The following is a 22,004-nucleotide window of genomic DNA, read 5'->3' as shown; positions in this document are numbered from 1 at the left end:
GCTGGGGGTCTCGGTCAGCCTGACCTCGGGTTTCCACCCCGAGAGTAATTGGCAGGTGGAGAGAGTGAACCAGGATGTGGGTAGGTTTCTGCGGTCGTATTGCCGGGACCGGCCTGGTGAATGGGCGAGGTACGTCCCATGGCGGAGGTGGCTCAGAACTCCCTCCGCCACTCCTCTACTAACATGTCACCGTTCCAGTGCGTGTTGGGCTACCAGCCAGTCCTGGCTCCATGGCATCAGAGCCAGACCGAAGCTCCTGCGGTGGAGGAATGGGTGCAGCGCTCGAAGGACACCTGGAGAGCCGTCCAGGAATCATTAAAACAAGCTAGTGGACGGCAGAAGAGGACCGCTGACCAGCACCGCAGTGAGGCCCCCGTGTTCGCACCGGGGGACCGGGTCTGGCTCTCGACCCGAAACCTGCCCCTCCGCCTGCCCTACCGGAAGCTGGGGCCGCAGTGTGTGGGGCCATTTAAAGTCCTGAGGAGGATAAACGAGGTGTGTTATAGGTTACAGCTTCCTCCTTACTATCGCATTAACCCCTCGTTTCATGTGTCTCTCCTCAGGCTGGTGGTGGCTGGTCCCCTGCATGAAGGTGAGGTGCCGGAGGTCCCTCCGCCCTCTCTGGACATCGAGGGGTCCCCGGCGTACACAGTACGTGCTATTCTGGACTCTAGACGCCGGGTGAGGGGCCTACAGTACCTCGTGGACTGGGAGGGGTACGGTCCGGAGGAGAGATGCTGGGTACCGATGGGGGACATTTTGGACCCTTCATTACTGAGGGACTTCCACCGCCTCCACCCGGATCTCCCTGCGCCTCGTCGCCCTCGAGGCCGGTGGCGGCGCGCTGCGGGAGCCGCGGGGGTACTGTCACGACTCCCAACGAAGGTGGCTCCCCTGCCTGTTCGGGCGGCGCTCGGCGGTCGTCGTCGCCGGTCTACTAGCCGCCACCGATCCCTTTTTCCTTTTCGTTTTGTTTTGTCTTATTGGTTGCACCGGTTCCCTGTTTCGTTTCTTGATTTATGTCTATTTAAGTCTGTTAGGTCCGCCTAGGTTTGTACGGGATTGTTACTCTGTTGGTTGTGGATGTGTTTCCGTGTTTGTTTTCTCCGGACTGTTTGGTCCTGTGTTTGGGCTGGTCTGTTTTATGCGCCCTGTATTTTGGCTTGACCGTTTTGTGCCGGAGAATAAATTACGATTTACCGAACCCTCTGCTCTCTGCGCCTGACTCTAACACACCACTCCTAGTAAACTCTGACACAGCCTTGATGATGCAATGCTATTTTCCAGATTTTTTAACAATTTTTTTCTCTGGCCTCCATTGATTTAGTCAGCCTAATTTTAACCATCCTACAAGGATAAAATCTCCAATAAGTTTTGAACAGATTATGATAGAGACATGAGGTTTAGACCATTTTTGTTGTTGTTGAGGATTGTATAAAGAATTAACATATTATTTTACCCATTGGTCAAAAGATTTGATTGGATTGGACACCCTACAGTATGTGATTATGGTGAGTAAATTAAATGGTTTCTTCGTCATCTTGCTAGGTAGTTATCTAGCTGTGGCCATCTGGCTAGTATCAACAAGGGCTTTCTACAAAATAGCAACATTAGCACTGCAGCTAACATTGGAATCTAGACCATAAGCAACGCACACGGACATGCATTGCCAAACAATGCTACTGCCACCTTCTGGTTTGGAGTATTTTAACAAGGCTGAGTGGCTGACGACTTCAAGGTCTTTGCTGTGTGAACACTAAAGAAATTGACTGCCAACACTCTGTTCAGAGGTGCTAAGTACTGTCGGCAGGTAAACGTTTGACAATCGTACCGGTGTGTCTGAGTTTTAACTAACATTTTCTTGAACAGACTTGAAGTCTCCCATTGACATGAATCCATCTCAAGTTAACATTTGGCTCTTACTGGAAAAACCAAGAGAATGGTTTCTCTCTCTAAAGTGGAGGAACTGAGAACACTGTTACTAAACAATTACTATGAATATCTACTGTAAGTTGAAGCCAGACTATTTGACGATCATAATTAGAGATTCAGCTTTTTGCCTTACACAATCCAGGACAGAACAGATGCCAAAACTGCATTACTGTATTAACGTACAGTCCATGACTCATGATATCAAGCAACAACTGTAAAAGTGCAATGATACCGTTTTTCACACTACTGGTCTAGACCAAGCAGAGCCACGCTGAACTGCTCCGACCTGGTTGCACATCCACCGTAGTTGCTTAAACCGTACTGGAAAGGACAATGTGAAAAGAAAATATCCAAGCCAGCCCAGTGCGGTTCAGGTTGGCCCTATAGTGTGAATCAGGTATGACTGTGCTTCTGTCTGGGGGCTGTTATGATGAACACTGTCATACGCATGTAGCTAGAGCTGTCCATTCATTTCATCAAATAGGAAGACTATGGTAATTCAAGTCATTCAGGAAGCTGTTTGATGCTCTTTATTATTCCACAAGAACCCAATACTTAGGCCCTCAGTGGTCTTAGCGAGCCCACTATACCTCTGTACTTCATGCTTCAGGGCAACGCAAGCAGACAGGCAAGTTCAATCAAATAAATACACTGTTGTTCGTTCAAGCTTCGCAGTGCAGTAGTCCTCTCAGTTTAGTGCACCGGGGAGGTACTGTCTGTAGTAGGACGTCATCCACTCACTGTTCCACGTGGTCAGAGGAGACCTGTTTGTCTACTCATGTAATTTTCCCCTTTGTGTTACTGTACCTCTGGCTCCCTGGCTCATACCGATACACAGGGTTGTGTCCATTAGGGCACACCGTAGGGAAAACGGGAGACAAAAACAAGCATTAATTAGTGGACGAGCTCAGATAGTACCACCCTGATTCACTCAGTTTCTGCCATTTTCTTTCATTCTCTGCCTACTGAACACGACCCTGGTGTCACGATCCAGGAATCAGTATGGGGCGAAGAGTATAGAGCCGGTGGTGGGCCGAATGGGCCCTGGAGCAGCCCGGAGGAAGGAGCCCATAGAGCCTGGGAGGCCAGCAGTCTGAAAGATAGAGGAGTTGGGCCGTGGGTGCAGGGCGATGGAGGGGACAGTGGTGGGGCAGAAGGGGTTGGAGAGGAAAGCAGCAGGGGAGATAGGCTTCACCAGGTCCTTCTGAAGAGCCAGCTTTGCCTGAAGGAGAGAAGAGATGGGATGGGATAGGATAGGATAGGAGAGGAGAGGAGTTAAATGAGAAAGCAAATCTATTAATAATGCAATTAGTACAAAAACAACAAGCCATTATTTTATTTTATTTTTTTCCCTATTTTTATTTTTCGTTTATTTTTGTAAAATCTTTTTTCTTTAAATTTTATCCCCTTTTCTCCCCAATTTTCGTGGTATCCAATCGCTAGTAATTACTATCTTGTCTCATCGCTACAACTCCCGTACGGGCTCGGGAGAGACGAAGGTCGAAAGCCACGCGTCCTCCGAAGCGCAACCCAACCAAGCCGCACTGCTTCTTAACACAGCACGCCTCCAACCCGGAAGCCAGCCGCACCAATGTGTCGGAGGAAACACCGTGCACCTGGTCCCCTTGGTTAGCGCGCACTGCGCCCGGCCCGCCACAGGAGTCGCTGGAGCGCGATGAGACAAGGATATCCCTACTGGCCAAACCCTCCCTAACCCGGGCGACGCTAGCCCAATTGTGCGTCGCCCCACGGACCTCCCGGTTGCGGCCGGCTGCGACAGAGCCTGGGCGCGAACCCAGAGACTCTGGTGGCGCAGCTAGCACTGCGATGCAGTGCTCTAGACCACTGCGCCACCCGGGAGGCCTCAAGCCATTATTTTCAATGAGCATAAAGGCCCGTCTTTAAGCCCACTGATGCATCAATATTCCTAAATGCTTTTTTAAGAAACTGCCAATAAATGTATTAACAATTAATCCCTGAAGTCGAATCAACTTTTCTTGAGGGGCTTTGATTAGGAACATATATGATACATACGGCCAGGACTGTGGAGCTGCGTTGTTGTTTGTTGTAAGGGCTGTATTTGGGCTTCATCGGTTTCCCAGCCACTCTGTCCTTGTGCCTTCTGCTGGAGATGTGCTGACAAAATACAACAAAAAAGGTGAGTGACGTTACTGTGTGAATCCTTATGGGCCCTGGTCAAAGGTAGTGCACTATAAAGGGTATAGGGTGCCATTTGGGACACACATTTTGGTGAGCCAATTATAAAAAGCCTGTAAGGTCCCTTCAAGCTGTAACAAGACAACAAGCACAGCAAACTTGAGTTCCCAAAGTGAAATCAATTTGACATGTAAAAAAACATATTTAGAGGTGAATTCTAGGATTTTAAATAAGTCATTTCCCAGAATGTGTTTTCCCCAGTCCCCCCTCTGACCATACTGTATTGTGATTGACCTAATATCGGCATAAAGAAATCTCACAAATCTTGCATGCGCGCTGGCTGCTGATCAGCTAAGATTTATTTCTTCATTTGTGCACAAGAAAATTAAAGAGAGGTAAAAACCCAAGGGTCTTGAAAGGCCTGTCACAAGACACTATGGTGTACCTGTTTGAGCTGGATTTCTGAGTTGACGTGGACGTCACAGATCTCACAATAGAACGTCTTGTTCTGCAGTCCAGAGCCTTTCAGCACGGTGGTGGCCTGGACTTTGAGCTTTGAGCCCGGTCTGGGATAGGCCTTAATTGGGCCTGCGCCGTTCCTCGCCTCAAGCATAGTTTTGTGTTTCGAACCTTCAGGGGACAGAAGAAAGGGCAAAAACATAAATAAATATATTGCACATGGAAAATACCATAAATAAAACATAAAAAGAACACTATTTAATTTGTTTGGTTTAAAAGTAGAACAGATTTTGTTTTCCCATCCAAAATGTTAATTGGTCAGCTTGAGATCCAACAGTGTTTCTCTGACCTGGGTATTACGTCTGACCTCACTATAACTACATAACAGCCATATGTGTCAATGTTAGCTAACAAACATCTGACATATTGAGCCCGTGTGCAAGCCCCCCTCCCCCCAGCCAACACACACACGCACTCCTCGGGAGGAGTAACACCAATGTTAACACGGCGGTCGAGCAAACAGAAACAGATGCTGGAACACACCTGTGTTGTGGGCCTCCAGCTGCGACAGAGAGTTGACGGCCACTTTGCAAAGCGAACAGTACAGGAGCTTTTTGGCTTTTTCCTCCTCCGACTCTGGCGTGGGCTGAGTTGCTGTAGCAGCGGCAGTGGTGGGGGCCGTGAGCCCAGGCTTGGTGCTGATGCTGCCACTGCTCTTCATAACAGGCGCCTGTAGTTGTACTTGTGTAGCTGATGGGGGGCTGGCAGGCGTGGGATCACATAGGACGGGATTACAGGGACTGGGGACGGCCATGGCTGTTAAAGCTGCCAGGGAGGAGGAGGTGGAGATGATGGGGACGAAAGCATTTGGAGAAGCCAAGGTTTCATCTGCCGTGCTAGGAGGCACTGCGATTTGTTCTGAGATCAAGAAAGAAAGAGGGAGGGAGAGGGAAAGAGAGAGAGACACAACATCTGACAGTTAGTCTGGGAGCGTTAACAATATTACAACTTTTGGTGACACATTCCCTTATATTTTTATTTTGGTGTGTTGCGTAAGAGTTTGATCCTTGGGGGATCAGCTGAGTAGCAGTAGTAGGACCGAGCCACTGGCCAGTGGTGTTTTCTGTATCTTTATCTCTCTCTCTTTGTGTGTGTGTGTGTGTGTTTATGTGTGTGCATATGTGTGTGCTTCAATGTGGCCCTCTGTCAATGTTACAGAGCCTAGTTGTCAAACTCTTGTCCCCTCTATTGTGACACTGAGAGGCCCTGTCCCTCCACCCACTCAGAACCATGTACTGTACCAGAACACCATGGAGGACATTGCCACAAGGCAAGGTGCCTGAACTCATGCTCACACCCACAGTCCCACACCATCCCTCCACCCCTCCATTCCTTCCACCCTTTCCCACACACCACACCACACTCACCCTCCAAACCCATGCTCCAACTCCCTGCATTAGGAACGCACTGGAGCTTTTTCCATGAATGTCATTTTGCATTTGTGATCCTCTCAGAAAGTTGTGTAGTATTCTCTTCAGAGAATAGTGCTCTCTTTACACCAACTACACCAGCTGGCACTATGACATCTACAAGCTACACGCCACTACACTGGTCTATATTTGGTCTAAACTAGCATTTGAAAGTCTTCATTAAACCTTGCTTCATTAACTCTAATTTTCACTAAAACTCTTCTATGTACTCTTTGAAGACAGTTTGTAAAGTTAACATAACATTTCCTAAGATAAGGTTATTAAATACATTTGGGTGACAATGTGTATCAATGTGTACATAGTCCATCTGTAAATAGCCCACCCAATCTACCTACCCCATCCCCATACTGTTTTTATTTACTTTGCTGCTCTTTGGTACACCAGTATCACTACTTACACACCATCATCTGCTCATCATCATCTGCTCATCTATCACTCCAGTGTTAATTTGCTAAATTGTAATTCTTCGCTACTATGGCCTATTTATTGCCTACCTCCTCATGCCTTTTGCACACACTGTATATATACTTTCTTTTTTTCTACTGTGTCATTGGCTTGTTTATTGTTTATTCCATGTTGTTCCATGTGTAACTCTGTGGTGTTGTCTGTGTCACACTGCTTTGCTTTATCTTGGCCAGGTCGCAGTTGTAAATGAGAACTTGTTCTCAACTAGCCTACCTGGTTAAATAAAGGTGAAAAAAAATATATATATAAAAAAAATGAACTGATACACAAAACAACACCTGATTCAAAACTTTGTTTTTCTATTTAAATCTATCTAAATTATTACACAACATTCTTGCAATCAATAGAATGTTATGTATATGGGGGATACAACCATCCCAGCTCTGCTGATTTTGCTGGGAAGAGACAGAATCATTAGATCACTTGTTTTGGTCCTGCCTATAGTATGTAGCTTGTTTCTGGTCACAGGTTCAGGAATGGCTGAAAAATAACAAACATCCAGCTAGGCAGTCTGTGACTCCGACTAACAGTCATTGGATGTGACTCTGTGAAAAGTGGCACGCACATGGCACCCTATTCCCTAAATAGTGCACTACATAGAGCTCTTGTCATAAGTAGTGCACTAAACGGGGAATAGGGTGCCATTTGGACACAGACACAGAATACTAAGGAGTAGTATCGCTGGCTCTGGATCATTACAGAACTTGAACCTAATCTCTGAAGAGGGCTGAGCAGTGACTTTCTATCTGTGGTCCAAATGGTACCCTATCCCACTACTTTTGAACATGGTCATATGGGCCCTGCTCATTAGTAGTGCACTATATAGGGAATAGGTTTCATTTGGGATGCAGTTTCTGAAACCCTCTTACCTGCAGTTTGGACCCCAGGAAGAGTAGATGCTGCCTTGGCAACAGCTAATGGGGATCCTAATCAAATACTAAATAGCTCCTAATGGGCTCTCCCCTGATGTGAGGCCAGACAGTGTGACTTAAAAAAATATCAAAATACCAACAGAAATTAGTGCAAATGTACATTTTACAACACATTGGTTTAGATTTGAAGCTTTCTTTTCTGCCTTGGTTGGTAACACATGCATGTGGTCTATTCCGACTGTATTCATCTATACATGAGTCATTAGATATTATCGTCTGTCCCCTATACGCTACTCCCACAAAGAAACTTAGAATTATTCAATGACATTTAAAAAAAAAAAAATGGATGTGGTTTCACTACTTTATCCCAGTGAGCAAAACTGGTTGAAATGCATGGCAATGAGCATGGCACTTGTCACACTAATGCCTGTTAATGAGTCATTCAATTGGTTAAGGCATTTGTCAGACTTAATTTAATGAGAAAAACACTTATTCCAAAGACACATACAGTACACGCATGCACAAGCGTGCATGCACACACACACACACACACACACACACACACACACACACACACACACACACACACACACACACACACACACACACACACACACACACACACACACACACACACACACACACACACACATCGCACAAAGCATGCAATGACACAAGATAACACTCAAGGCTAGAGCATGGAGAGGAATGGATGACACACAAGAGCTAAAGTTTCCACATACCTGGTTGGTCAGAGTTGCTGCCCCTGACAGTGCTGGTCAAGGTGGTGGAGGTTGTGGTGGTGATTGTCTTTGCACTGTCCAGGGGAGGAGGAAGGGAACTCTTAGGCGGCTTATTCTTGGTGTTCTCCTGTGCTTTGAGCTTCTTGGCATGTTTACTGCCTTTGTAGTGCGCCTCGGCTTGGCTCTGCAGAGGGAGAACAAATGAACCATGCAATCAGGCTCGTTTCTCACACAACAGGTCTCAGTCATGGACTGCAATCACATCGCATCACATAGGACAAAAATACACACACACACACACACACACACACACACACACACACACACACACACACACACACACACACACACACACACACACACACACACACACACACACACACACACACACACACACACACACACACACACACACACTTCAATCACAGCTTTCAATAGATAGGCCCAATCAGAGGGAAAATTAGAGAGATGTTTGATTGGATCAGGATGGTAGGGTGGATCAGGATGTTAGGATTTTCATATGGCCAAAGGGAAGAAGTAGGGTGTGTGTGTGTGTGTGTGTGTGTGTGTGTGTGTGTGTGTGTGTGTGTGTGTGCGTGCGTGCGTGTGTGAGAGAGAGAAAAAGAGAGAGAAAAAAAGAGAGAGAGAGCGAGAGAGAGCTTTAGACAAAATAATTCATGATAAGAAAAATGAACAAGAAATGGATTCTAGTGAGTGAGCAAAGAGCATTTTGGAGACTGAGAGTTTTAAATTGGTTTGATTGTACACTCTATATCCTGGATATATGGGGAAATGACTACAACACACTCAGCGAATCTTTATGTTGATTTAGATTTAGGAGTGGAGTGGAATGGGATATCACCTCACCTCAATGTGGTCTGGTGCATTGAGTCGCTATAGGTTAATAGCTATATTTTACCAATCTTGTTTCTCACATCCTGTCCTTGCACATACAATCATTAGAAGTAATTCAAATTGAACCATGGTCCACTTCTCTGAGGTGGAACATTCCTGTCTCTTTTACTTTTAAAGGTTTGTGGTCCTCTTCATCACACACATATCTTTCAACACCATGCTGCTATGGAAAGGTGCATTAATTGAGGAGCAAACTGAAGTGAAGATATCCCTGTGGCTATAACGTTTACAGAAAACACCTTGGTATCCATGGAAACTCAGAACCTCCAACCCTGGAGTGAGAAATCTTTAGAAAAGTCACTGATCTGAGGACACATGAGTCACTAGTGACATGAGATTATATCTGTGACTCAAGGGTTGCATCCCAATTGCCACCCTATTCCTAATATAGTGCATTACTTTTGACTAGAGCACTATGTGCCCTAGTTAAAAAATTGTGCCCTTAATAGGAAATATGATGCCATTTGGAATACAGACAAGATGACTCACCCATATTGCCATGAGACAACCAGTCAGATGAAACACCAGAGGAAATGGAAAATCAAGAATGTTTTCTCTGTCATAGATTAAATGAGACACTGTTTTTCTCAATATGCATACTACTGTGCTCCACACTCATGCTCCGTGTGCATTCTCTGAGGATGTTCTCTAGAGTACGGTCTTGTGAGGACGAGAGTGTGGAGAACGGATAAAACATTACAATTGAGAAGCACTCGCATTTTCCCTACGGTATAACCTCACGCTGCACCTCCCCATTCACTGAACCTTCTTCCTGCCAAGACAATGGCAATAGAAACAAAACAAGATATACACAAAGAAAAAGTTTAACTTCATAATTATCTGCTAGCTACAATTGAAGTCGGAAGTTTACATACACTTAGTTTGGAGTCATTAAAACTTGTTTTTCAACCACTCCACAAATTTCTTGTTAACAAACTATAGTTTTGGCAAGTCGGTTAGGACATCTACTTTGTGTATCACACAAGTAATTTTTCCAACAATTGTTTACAGACAGATTTTTTCACTTCTAATTGACTGTATCACAATTCCAGTGGGTCAGAAGTTTACATACACTAAATTGACTGTGCCTTTAAACAGCATGGAAAATTCCGGAAAATTATGTCATGGCTTAGAAGCTTCTGATAGGCTAATTGACATAATTTCAGTCAATTGGAGGTGTACATGTGGATGTCTTTCAAGGCCTACCTTCAAACTCAGTGCCTCTTTGCTTGACATCATGGGAAAATCAAAAGAAATCAGCCAAGATCCCAGAAAAAAAATTGTAGACCTCCACAAGTCCGGTTCATCCTTGGGAGCAATTTCCAAACGCCTGAAGGTACCACATTCATCTGTACAAAAAATAGTACGCAAGTATAAACACCATGGGACCATGCAACCGTCATACCGTTCAGGAAGGAGAGTTGTTTTGTGCATCTGTCTCCTAGAGATGAACGTACTTTGGTGCGAAAAGTGCAAATCAATCCCAAAACAACAGCAAAGGACCTTGTGAAGATGCTGAAGGAAACAGGTACAAAAGTATCTAGATCCACAGTAAAAACGAGTCCTATATCGACATAACCTGAAAGGCTCCTTAGCAAGGAAGAAGCCACTGCTCCAAAACCGCCATAAAAAAGCCAGACTACGGTTTGCAACTGCACATGGGGACAAAGATTGTACTTTTTGGATAAATGTCCTCTGGTCTGATGAAACAAAAATAGAACTGTTTGAACATAATGACCATCGTTATGTTGGGAGGAAAAAGGGGGAGGCTTGCAAGCCGAAGAACACCATCCCAACCGTGAAGCACGGGGTGGCAGCATCATGTTGTGGGGGTGCTTTGCTGCAGGAGGGACTGGTGCACTTCACAAAATAGATGGCATCATGAGGACGGAAAATGTTGTGGATATATTGAAGCAACATCTCGACATCAGTCAGGAAGTTAAAGCTTGGTCGCAAATGGGTCTTCCAAATGGACAATGACCCCAAGCATACTTCCAAAGTTGTGGCAAAATGGCTTAAGGACAACAAAGTCAAGGTATAGGAGTGGCCATCACAAAGCCCTGACCTCAATCCCATAGAAAATTTGTGGGCAGAACTGAAAAAGTGTGTGCGAGCAAGGAGGCCTACAAACCTGACTCAGTTACACCAGCTCTGTCAGGAGGAATGGGCCAATATTCACCCAACTTATTGTGGGAAGCTTGTGGAAGGCTACCTGAAACGTTTGACTCAAGTTAAACAATTTAAAGGCAATGCTACCAAATACTAATTGAGTGTATGTAAACTTCTGACCCACTGGGAATGTGATGAAAGAAATAAAAGCTGAAATAAATAATTATCTCTACTGTTATTCTGACATTTCACATTCTTAAAATAAAGTGGTGATCCTAATTGACCTAAGACAGGGAATTTTTACTCGGATTAAATGTCAGGAATTGTGAAAAACTGAGTTTAAATGTATTTGGCTAAGGTGTATGTAAACTTCCGACTTCAACTATATTTGTGAATCGTAATAATCTACCTAGCCATCTAGTTTAACAGACAAAAATGACCAAAAACGAATGTTATGCAAGGTAGATGTCAATTCTTCACTGGTAGCTAGCTAACTAACAATTCTTCATGGCTATCTGACAAGCTAACAGTAGTAGGTAGCCAGTTAGCCATATTGACATACTATGGGCTTGCAATCTATGCACACTACAGTGGGTATTGTGGGCAGGGAAATATGCCAAAATTAACACAGCATGTATTTATTAACGTATCAAGATAAAATATTGTAGTCAGGCAACATATCAGATATGAATGGGAAACATTTCATTCCGAAGTCTGAGTTTATTTAGTCTTGCTTCAGCTCAAATAATGGCCATCATTGATTTCAATTTTAAAAATGACATTTTAACGGGGTTGCGTCATATTTATGTGCATACTTTCCGTTGAAGGTTGCATCGATGCATGCTTCAAAATATGTACAAACGGAGTACGCATTCGACAAGTGCCCTCCGTGCGCCGTTTTGCATGCTTTGATTTGGACTCAAGCCCGATGTCCACCAGATGCATATGCGTTTTGTTTTGATGGATGTATATCAAGCATTTTCTGTACTTGACGCACATGTGCTTCGCTTTTCAACTCGCTAAAAGCTAGTTGGAGTCTGTGTGTACTTCCGTTTGTACTACCGCATGGTAAAGCAACACACAAGTTGAAAATATTTTTCTTTTACATTTATTTAACTAGGCAAGTCAGTTAAGAACAAAATCTTATTTTCAATGACGGGATGCAGTGCTTTAGACCGCTGCGCCCCTCGGGAGCCCCAATATTGAATGCATGCGGTACACAAAACGAACCACAGCCTGACTTCCGCTGGAATGCAGTTTGATGCATCTGGTGGACATGAGGCATCATACTCTGACTCTCGTGTGCTCCAATTTGCATGCTCAGAGCACGGTAGTACACATTTTGAGAAACACCCACTGTGTGTACACACTGTTCGAATGGAAAAGGTGTCTAAAGATAATTAAGATCTTAAATTGCCTAGAGATTTGCTTTCCTGATAGAAGAGAGAACACTGAAGAAAATGGCCAATATTCTGCAGATGCAGTGAACAAGTAAACCTTTATGTTACTTACAGTAGGTGTAGTTGTCAATTAATTAATTCCTGATGATTAGAGTAGCAGAAGTGAGGACACACTAGAAAAAGTATTATTACATACAGTAATATTGTAGATGCCTTTCTGTTTCTACAGTATCAGGCGGTGTCAGAGGAAGGCCCTACAAATTGGCTAAGACTCCAGCCACCCTAGTCATAGACTGTTCTCTCTGCTACCGCACGGCAAGCGGTACCGGAGCGCCAAGTCGAGGTCCAAAAGGCTTCTTAACAGCTTCGACCCCCCAAGCCATAAGACTCCTGAACAGCTAATCAAAGAGCTACCCTTTTACGCTGCTGATACTCTCTGTTTATAATCTATGCATAGTCACTTTAACTCTACCTACATGTACATATAACCTCAATTACCTCAACTAACCGGTGCCCCCGCACATTGACTCTGTATGGTATCCCCTGTATATAGCCTCGCTTGTTATTTTACTGTTGCTGTTAATTATTTGTTACTTTTATTTTCTATTTATCTATTTTATACTTAACACTTTTTTTTTCTTAACTTCTTAAAGCATTGTTGGTTAAGGGCTTGTAAGTAAGCATTTCAATATAAGGTTGTATTAGGCGCATGTGACAAATACAATTTTATTTTATTTTATTTGTTGTTTTTGTTGTCAATTCTATCCCTGTATTACTCCATACCTGAGGTCAAATACACTATATATACAAAAGTATGTGGAGACCCATTCAAATAAGTGGATTTGGCTATTTCAGCCACACCTGTGTATAAAATCGAGCAAACAGCCATGCAATCTCCGTAGACAAACATTGGCAGTAGAATGGCCTTACTGAAGAGCTCAGTGACTTTCAATGTGGCACCATCACAGGATGCCACCTTTCCAACAATTTAGTTTGTAAAATGTCTGCCCTGCTAGAGCTGCCTGGTCAACTGTAAGTGCTGTTATTGTGAAGTGTTAACGTTTAGCAGCAACACTGGCTCATCCGCAAAGTGGTAGGCCACACAAGCTCAAAGAACGGGACCGCCGAGTGCTGAAGCGTGTAGCACGTAAAAATCGTCTGTCCTCGGTTGCAACACTCATTACCGACTTCCAAACTGCCTCTGGAAGCAACGTCAGCACAAGAACTGTTCGTTGGGAGCTTCATGAAATGGGTTTCCATGGCCGAGCAGTCACACACGCCATTGGACTCTGGAGCAGTGGAAATGCGTTCTCTAGAGTGATGAATCCCGCTTCACCATCTGGCAGTCCGATGGACGAATCTGGGTTTGGCAGATGCCAGGAGAACACAACCTGCCCCAATGGAGAGTGCCAACTGTAAAGCTTGGTGGAGGAGGAATAATGGTATAGGTGTCACACCCTTATCTGTTTCACCTGTCTTTGTGCTTGTCTCCACCCCCCTCCAGGTGTTGTCCATCTTCCCCATTATCCCCCATGTATTTATACCTGTGTTCTCTGTTTGTCTGTTGCCAGTTCGTTTTGTTCATAAAACCTACCAGCGTTTGTTTCCCTGCTCCTGCCTGTTTCTTGCTCCTGTTTTCTAGTCCTTCCCAGTTTTGACCATTCTGCCTGCCCTGAGACTGCCTGCCATTTTGTACTTTACTCCACCGTTTTGTACTTTACCCCACTTTACCCCATTATTGAACCCTGCCTTCCCTGACCCTGAGACTGCCTGCCATTCTGGACCCGTTACACCCTCTCTGGATTATTGACCCCTACCTGCCTTGACCTGTTGTTTGCCTTCCCCTGTTTTGGAATTAAACGTTGTTTCTTCGACACTGTTTGCATCTGGGTCTTACCTTAAAATGTGATATTGGGCTGGTTTTCATGGTCGGGCTAGGCCCCTTAGTTCCAGTGAAGGGACTTAACGCTACAGCATATAATGGCATTCTAGACTATTCTGTGCTTCCAACTTTGTGGCAACAGTTTGGGGAAGGCCCTCTTCTGTTTCAGCATGACAATGCCCCCGTGAAGATTTCCCTTCACGGAAACTAAAGGGCCTAGCCCATGACAAACAGCCCCAGACCATTATTCCTCCTCCACCAAACTTTACAGTTGGCAATATGCATTGGGGCGGCATATAGCGTTCTCCTGGCATCAGCCAAACCCAGATTCGTCCATCAGACTGCCAGATGGTGAAATGTGATTCATCACTCCAGAGAACGCATTTCCACCACTCCAGAGTCCAATGGCGGCAAGATTTACACCACTCCAGCTGACGCTTGGCATTGCACATGGTGATCTTAGGGTCGTGTGTGACTAATCGGCCATGGAAACCCACAGAGGTCCCGTTCTGTGAGCTTTTGTGGCCGCTTCGCGGGTGAGCTGTTGTTGCTCCTAGACATCTCCACTTCACAATAACAGCACTTACAAATGACCGGGGCAGGTTCTAACAGGTTCAGAAATTTGACTAACTGACTTGTTGGAAATGTGGCATCCTATGACGGTGCCACGTTGAAAGTCACTGAGCTCTTCAGTAAGGCCATTCTACTGGCAATGTTTGTCTATGGAGATTGCATGGCTGTGTGCTCGATTTTATACGCCTGTCAGCAACAGGTGTGGCTGAAATAGCCGAATCCACTCATTTGAAGAGGTGTCTTCCTACTTTTGTATATACAGTATTGTGAATAAAAACATGTCTAGTTAGATATCTTGCTTTGAAGTAGCCTACCTTATCCATTTGATCCCTGATTCATTGATTGAGGGAATAATTTTATAAAGACAAGTATTTGGTTGTAATGTTGCAATGTTTTATACCATCCTCCAGGATAGCTACTGCATGGGTTTGCAGGCTTTTGTTCAAGCCCTGGTCTAACCACATCGTAGCCTAAACATCAGCTGCTCAACAGGACCTTGATAAGCAGACTTGGGTGTTTCAGGGCTGGATTAAAAGCCTGCACACCCAGGAGCTCTCCAGATGGGGGGTTGACCACAGTACAGTTCTACTTTGTGGGGGGTTAAGTGCCTTGGTCAAGAGCACAATGGCAAGAGATGGTAGGTACATGGGATCAGACACAGCAACCTTCCAGTGTCAATAATGCTTAGTTTTTCATGTAAGCTATAATAATAGTCATTCAAATTTGATTAAAAGTCATGGAGAAGTCATGGAAAATGTGTATAAACCCTTAACAGTGAACAATCAGAGGTGTCTATAGCATAATGTCATTTGTGAATATCGGCGAGCATAGTCTAATGCACCGACTTGGAAAAAGACAGCTCCTGCACTTCTTTCATCCCAAGTTAAGCACTGTGTACAAACAAAGCTTTCAAATAGAAACACATTGGCACACTGTTACAAGCTGTCTTTAGGCCATACTGAGTAGTGTTTGCATTTGTTCTCCATTACAGACACCGTAGGTATGCATTATGTCAGCACTCTGTGGACTAGCAGAGAGAATTTATAGAAACATTTAAAGCTGGAGGGCCAAGTGCCAGTCTTGTGAATGGAGTTGGACAAGTGCTCTTGAAACACTCTCTGTATCCCTCTCTCTTTCTTTCTCTGTTTCTCTCTCTCCGCCTCTCTCTCGCTCTCTGTCTCTTTCTCTCTATATCTTTCAGGAGCAAGCATTCTTGTGACACACTGCTGTACTGCAGTGCGTACAGTACGTGCATGCGTGTGCATGTGCATATGTAACTGAATCACTGAGATGAATCAGACAATTATGCTCTATTCATGGTCTGTGTTTTCACGCAAGCTGTCACAACTAGTACCTTAGTTTATTAAGTTCACCACAGTCACAGTCTCAGCGCATGCAACCTCACCCTGGTGCCCTGGCTCCTTCCCAAAAGCTTTTGTTGTAGATACTGTAAAATATGTGTACTTTTTAGACCTGGCAGACGATTCTCATGGTGGAAATCTCACGGAATCTAAACACGTATTGGTTACCCAAGAACTGTTACTGGGTGACTAATTAAATATAAAATCAAACTAAATAGACTAGATAAAAGTTAATTTAAAAAAGAATGTGCCATGATTTCTATGTTTATAAGAAATACTATTGCAGTGTGTTATGGTATTATAGCTGTTTTCTTTTCCACTCTTAGTGAGGCCACTTGAGAAGCCCGGCAGATGTGTTTTGTGTGGTGTTGTGGCCTCGTTAACTGGAACTTTTAATAGCAGCTAATATGGAAATATGCATTATCATGAGAGCTCAAGTGAATTTTCATTGCACATGACAAATAAACTTGAAACTTGGTTACTGGTTAAATAAAAGTGCCACGATTTCTACAAATTCTCTTTGTGGTGATATATTATTGGTGTGTTTGTTTTATTCCCACTGCTGTTGAGGTTAATTGAGGGGCAGATGTGTTTGGGCCAAGTTAACGTGGAGAGTTTTGTTTTAAAGACAGGGTTAATCTGGAATGGCCTGACCTTTGGGTCTTCTTCTAATCTACTATGTTTCTCCAGAAAACAAAGATCATCCTATTAAGTGTTAAGAAACAGCCACTATATTAATCATAGCTAATTAAAACATTATGGAAAAACCACATTCATTTTACATGTGATCACGTGAATTGTTCCCAAAAAACTTTTCATGTGATCACTTGATCTTATGTGAAGTTACATGGAACTACACATGTGATAACATGGAACTACACATGTGATAACATGGAACTACACATGTGATAGCATGGAACTACACATGTGAAGTGTTTCAAAAACATGTTTTCACATGATTTTCCATGTGAAATTTCACTTAAAATCATGTGATTGGGGGTAGAAGCTGTTTAGAAGCTTCCTGTACCGCTTGTCGTGCGGTAGCAGAGAGAACAGTCTATGACTAGGGTGGCTGGAGTCTTTGACAATTTTTAGGGGCTTCCTCTGACACTGCCTGGTATAGAGGTCCTGGATGGCAGGAAGCTTTGCCCCAGTGATGTACTGGGCCGTACGCACTACCCTCTGAAGTGCCTTGCGGTCGGAGGCCGAGCAATTGCCGTACCAGGCAGTGATGCAACCAGTCAGGATGCTCTCAATGATGCAGCTGTAAAACCTTTTGAGGATCTGAGGACTCATGCCAAATCTGTTCAGTCTACTGAGGGGGAATAGGCTTTGTCATGCCCTCTTTACAACTGTCTTGGTGTGCTTGGACCATGTTCGTTTTTTGGTGATGTGGACACCAAGGAACTTGAAGCTCTCAACCTGCTCTAACACAGCCCCGTCGATGAGAATGGGGGTGTGCTCGGTCCTCTTTTTCCTGTAGTCCACAATCATCTCCTTAGTCTTGATCACATTGAGGGAGAGGTTGTTGTCCTGGCACCACACGGTCAGGTCTCTGACCTCCTCCCTATAGGCTGTGTCGTCGTTGTCGGTGATCAGGCCTACCACTGTTGTGTCGTCTGCAAACTTAATGATGGTGTTGGAGTCGATGGTGTTGGTGCCTGGCCGTGCAGTCATGAGTGAACAGAGAGTACAGGAGGGGATTGAGCACGCACCCCTGAGGGGCTCCTGTGTTGAGGATCAATGTGGCGAATGTGTTGTTACCTACCCTCCCCACCTGGGGGGGGCAAGTCAGGAAGTCCAGGATCCAGTTGCAGAGGGAGGTGTTTAGTCACAGGGTCCTTAGCTTATTGATGAGCTTTGAGGGCACTATAGTTTTGAACGCTGAGCTGTAGTCAATGAATAGCATTCTCACATAGGTGTTCCTTTTGTCCAGGTGGGAAAGGGCAGTGTGGAGTGCAATAGAGATTGCATCATCTGTGGATCTGTTGGGGTGGTATGCAAATTGGAGTGGATCTAGAGTTTCTGGGATAATGGGGTTGATGTGAGCCATGACCAGCCTTTCAAAGCACTTCATGGCTACAGACGTGAGTGCTACGGGTCGGTAGTCATTTAGGCAGGTTACCTTAGTGTTCTTGGGCACAGGGACTATGGTGGTCTGCTTGAAACATGTTGATATTACAGACTCGGACAGGGAGAGTTTGAACATGTCAGTGAAGACACTTGCCAGTTGGTCAGTGCATGTTCGCAGTACACGTCCTGGTAATCTGTCTGGCCCTGCAGCCTTGTGAATGTTGACCTGTTTAAAGGTCTTACTCACATCGGCTGCGGAGAGCGTGAACACAGTCTTCCGGAACAGCTGGTGCTCTCATGCATGTTTCAGTGTTATTTGCCTCGAAGCGAGCATAGAAGTAGTTTAGCTCGTCTGGTAGGCTCGTGTCACTGGGCAGCTTTCGGCTGTGCTTCCCTTTGTAGTCTGTAATGGTTTGCAAGCCCTGCCACATCCGATGAGCGTCAGAGCCGGTGTAGTACAATTCGATCTTAGTCCTGTATTGACGCTTCGGAGAGCATATTGGAATTTCTTATAAGCTTCCGTGTTAGAGTCCCGCTCCTTGAAAGCGGCAGCTCTAGTCTTTAGCTCAGTGCGGATGTTGCCTGTAATCCATGGCTTCTGGTTGGGGTATGTACGTAGGGTCACTGTGGGGACGACGTCATCGATGCACTTATTGATGAAGCCAATGACTGATGTGGTGTACTCCTCAATGCCATCGGAGGAATCCCGGAAGATATTCCAGTCTGTGCTAGCAAAACAGTCCTGTAGTTTAGCATCTGCTTCATCTGACCACTTTTTTATTGATCGAGTCACTGGTGCTTCCTGTTTAAATTTTTGCTTGTAAGCAGGATTCAGGAGGATAGAATTATGGTCAGATTTGCCAAATGGGGGGCGAGGGAGAGCTTTGTATGCGTCTCTGTGTGTGGAGTAAAGGTGGTCCAGAGTTTTTTTCTCTCTGGTTGCACATTTAACATGCTGATAGAAATTTGGTAAGACCGATTTAAGTTTCCCTGCATTAAAGTCCCTGGCCACTAAGAGCGCCGCTTCCTGGTGAGCATTTTCCTGTTTGTTATGGTGGAATACAGCTCATTGAGTGCGGTCTTAGTGCCAGCTTCAGTCTGTGGTGGTATGTAGACAGCTACGAAAAATTCAGATTAAAACTCTCTTGGTAGATAGTGTGGTTTACAGCTTATCATGAGATACTCTACCTCAGGCGAGCAAAACCTTGAGACTTCCTTAGATATCGTGCACCAGCTGTTATTTACAAAAATACATAGTCCGCCGCCCCTTGTCTTACCAGATGCCACTGTTCTATCCTGCCGATACAGCGTATAACCAGCCAGCTGTATGTTGATAATGTCGTCGTTCAGCCACGACTCCGTGAAGCATAAGATATTACAGTTTTGAATATTCCTTTGGTAGTTTAATCTTCCTCGTAGGTCATCGATGTTATTTTCCAAAGATTGCACGTTTGCTAGCAGAATGGAACGCAGTGGGGGTTAATTAGATCGCCTACGAATTCTCAGAAGGCAGCCCGCCCTCCGGACCCTTTTTCTCAGCCTTCTCTTCATGCACATGACAGGGATCTGGGCCTGTTCCCGGGAAAGCAGTATGTCATTCACTTTCGGGCTCGTCGGACTCGTTAAAGGAAAAAAAGGATTCTGCCAGTCCGTGGTGAGTAATCGCAGTTCTGATGTCCAGAAGTTATTTTCAGTCATAAGAGACGGTAGCAGCAACTTTATGTACAAAATAAGTTGAAAAAGAAGTTACGAACAACGCAAAGAAAAAAAAACTATTGGATAGGAACACGTATAACATCAGCCTTCTTCTCCGGCGCCATCAAAAGGCCCTGACTTGAGCACCACTACTTTAAGGGGTGTAGTAGAGCTCCACTTTAATGGAGCCATTGAGGACCGGCCACCTTTCATGCCTAAGTCTTATCTACACTTCTCATACTACAACATCATTAAGCTTTAATGAGGAAAGCAGGTTGTGTTTGTGTTTGTATCATATCTGCCATCTCAGGTATGTTTCATATGAAGTTTCCTCCAAACTAGGGAACTTAGCTCAGCTGGATCATATATAGACACATGCGTGTGTGCGCACACAGCTTACACACAAACATGTGCTTGCGGCACACACCACACACGCACGCACGCACGCACGCACGCACGCACGCACGCACGCACGCACACACACACACACACACACTCACATGCGTGTGAGAACCCCACACACACACATACACACACACAGCCACTGAGTGTTGACACCACAGCTAACCTAAAATGGCATGGCTTCTGAGGAAAGAGCCTGCTTCCTCACAGTGCCTGCTGGCTTTGCTTTCATCTGAATGAGATGTCTCTCTCTTCAATTGAACGCAAAATGGTTGAGGATAGAGCCTGCAGCCCTCTGAGCTGTATCAATCCAATATTGGTCTGACTTCAAACATGGCAGATGATATTCTCTCTCCTCTCTCTCTCGACATTCTTCAAAAATGAGTTAAAAAGCTGATAGTTTCATAAATAACAGTGGAAGGGGATAGACATTGGAGCAATATACTGGTGAATGTCGTGAGAGTTATTTCATCAATATCTTTGAGAATGATTGCAGTTGGTATGTCCGGTAGCCAATAGCCATCTGTGAAAGTTTTTTTATATTGCAAAAGAGCACATCGAAAAGCTCTTTTTCACAGTGGGAAGAAACTGAGATTAAGTTTTAATTAAAAAAACACATTTTATGGACCTGTCAGTTTGCCTGTGGGTTTAGCCTGAAGCATAATTACATATTTAAAATGATTCATGCAATATAGAATAGATACATTTATTTTCTTGAATCTGCACATAAACCACTTCTGGACAGGCATTAATCAGAAGCCTTTAACTAATATGATTCATCTCTAAGGTTTTGTCCCAAATGGCACCCTATTCCCTATAAAGTGCACTACTTTTGGCCAGGGCCCTATGGTAGTTGGTGCACTATGTGGGGAATAGGGTGCCATTTGGGACAGGCTAAACCGCTGGCTGTTAAAAGGTTCTGATTGAGGATGTTAAGTACCACAGATGTTGACTTGAATGCTCTTTCACGGTCATAATATAAGGGCCAACCATGCTGGTATGGAAATGCAATAAAACCAATTTTGAGTCGTGTACTCCGGGTCAAAAAAATTGCTTAAATGGTAGTAACTTGCAAGGCTCTGTAAATTACAATGGCATTCCACTTAAAGCCTATCCAACATCAGAGAGATAGCTACCACACTGTAAACGTTGTGCAATTTACCCTTATCACAAAGGCAATAATGTATCTTGAATAAATTGGGTTTAAAGAAGGAGGCAATTCTAAATTCCTTTCCATTTAAGCAATAAAAAAACAGTCAGATTAGTTTACTCTTCATCTTTAATCATGACTTTACTCATATATACTCAGCAGCAGGGATTATGGTATTGTCCACATAAGCAAACATTGCTGTGAGAAATCTCGAGGGCAGCTAAATCTTTTATTAGGTTGTTAGTCACATCCTTGGGAGAAGGTGATCGGTTATCTAGTGAGCGCATTTTATTTGCAGTGCGGTGTGCTTACCATGCTCACAGTGC

General features: G+C 44.4%; 1 protein-coding gene across 1 annotated transcript in view; it reads right to left on the bottom strand.

Moving 5' to 3' along the window:
- Positions 1–2,929: 2,929 nt before the first annotated feature.
- The window catches only part of LOC120063918 (zinc finger protein 385B-like), a 41,442-nt gene continuing 22,367 nt past the window's right edge, over positions 2,930–22,004 (bottom strand). Inside the window, exons 3-7 of the mRNA XM_039014230.1 lie at positions 8,119–8,302; positions 5,092–5,466; positions 4,535–4,719; positions 3,967–4,068; positions 2,930–3,154 (exon numbers count right to left, since the gene is read on the bottom strand). Of these exons, the coding sequence (XP_038870158.1) occupies positions 2,930–3,154; positions 3,967–4,068; positions 4,535–4,719; positions 5,092–5,466; positions 8,119–8,302 (1,071 nt within the window). The remainder of the gene's footprint in view (positions 3,155–3,966; positions 4,069–4,534; positions 4,720–5,091; positions 5,467–8,118; positions 8,303–22,004) is intronic.

The sequence above is a fragment of the Salvelinus namaycush genome, chromosome 19, assembly GCF_016432855.1.
Source record: "Salvelinus namaycush isolate Seneca chromosome 19, SaNama_1.0, whole genome shotgun sequence".
NCBI lineage: Eukaryota > Metazoa > Chordata > Actinopteri > Salmoniformes > Salmonidae > Salvelinus > Salvelinus namaycush.
This window is presented reverse-complemented; position numbering and strand designations above follow the sequence as displayed.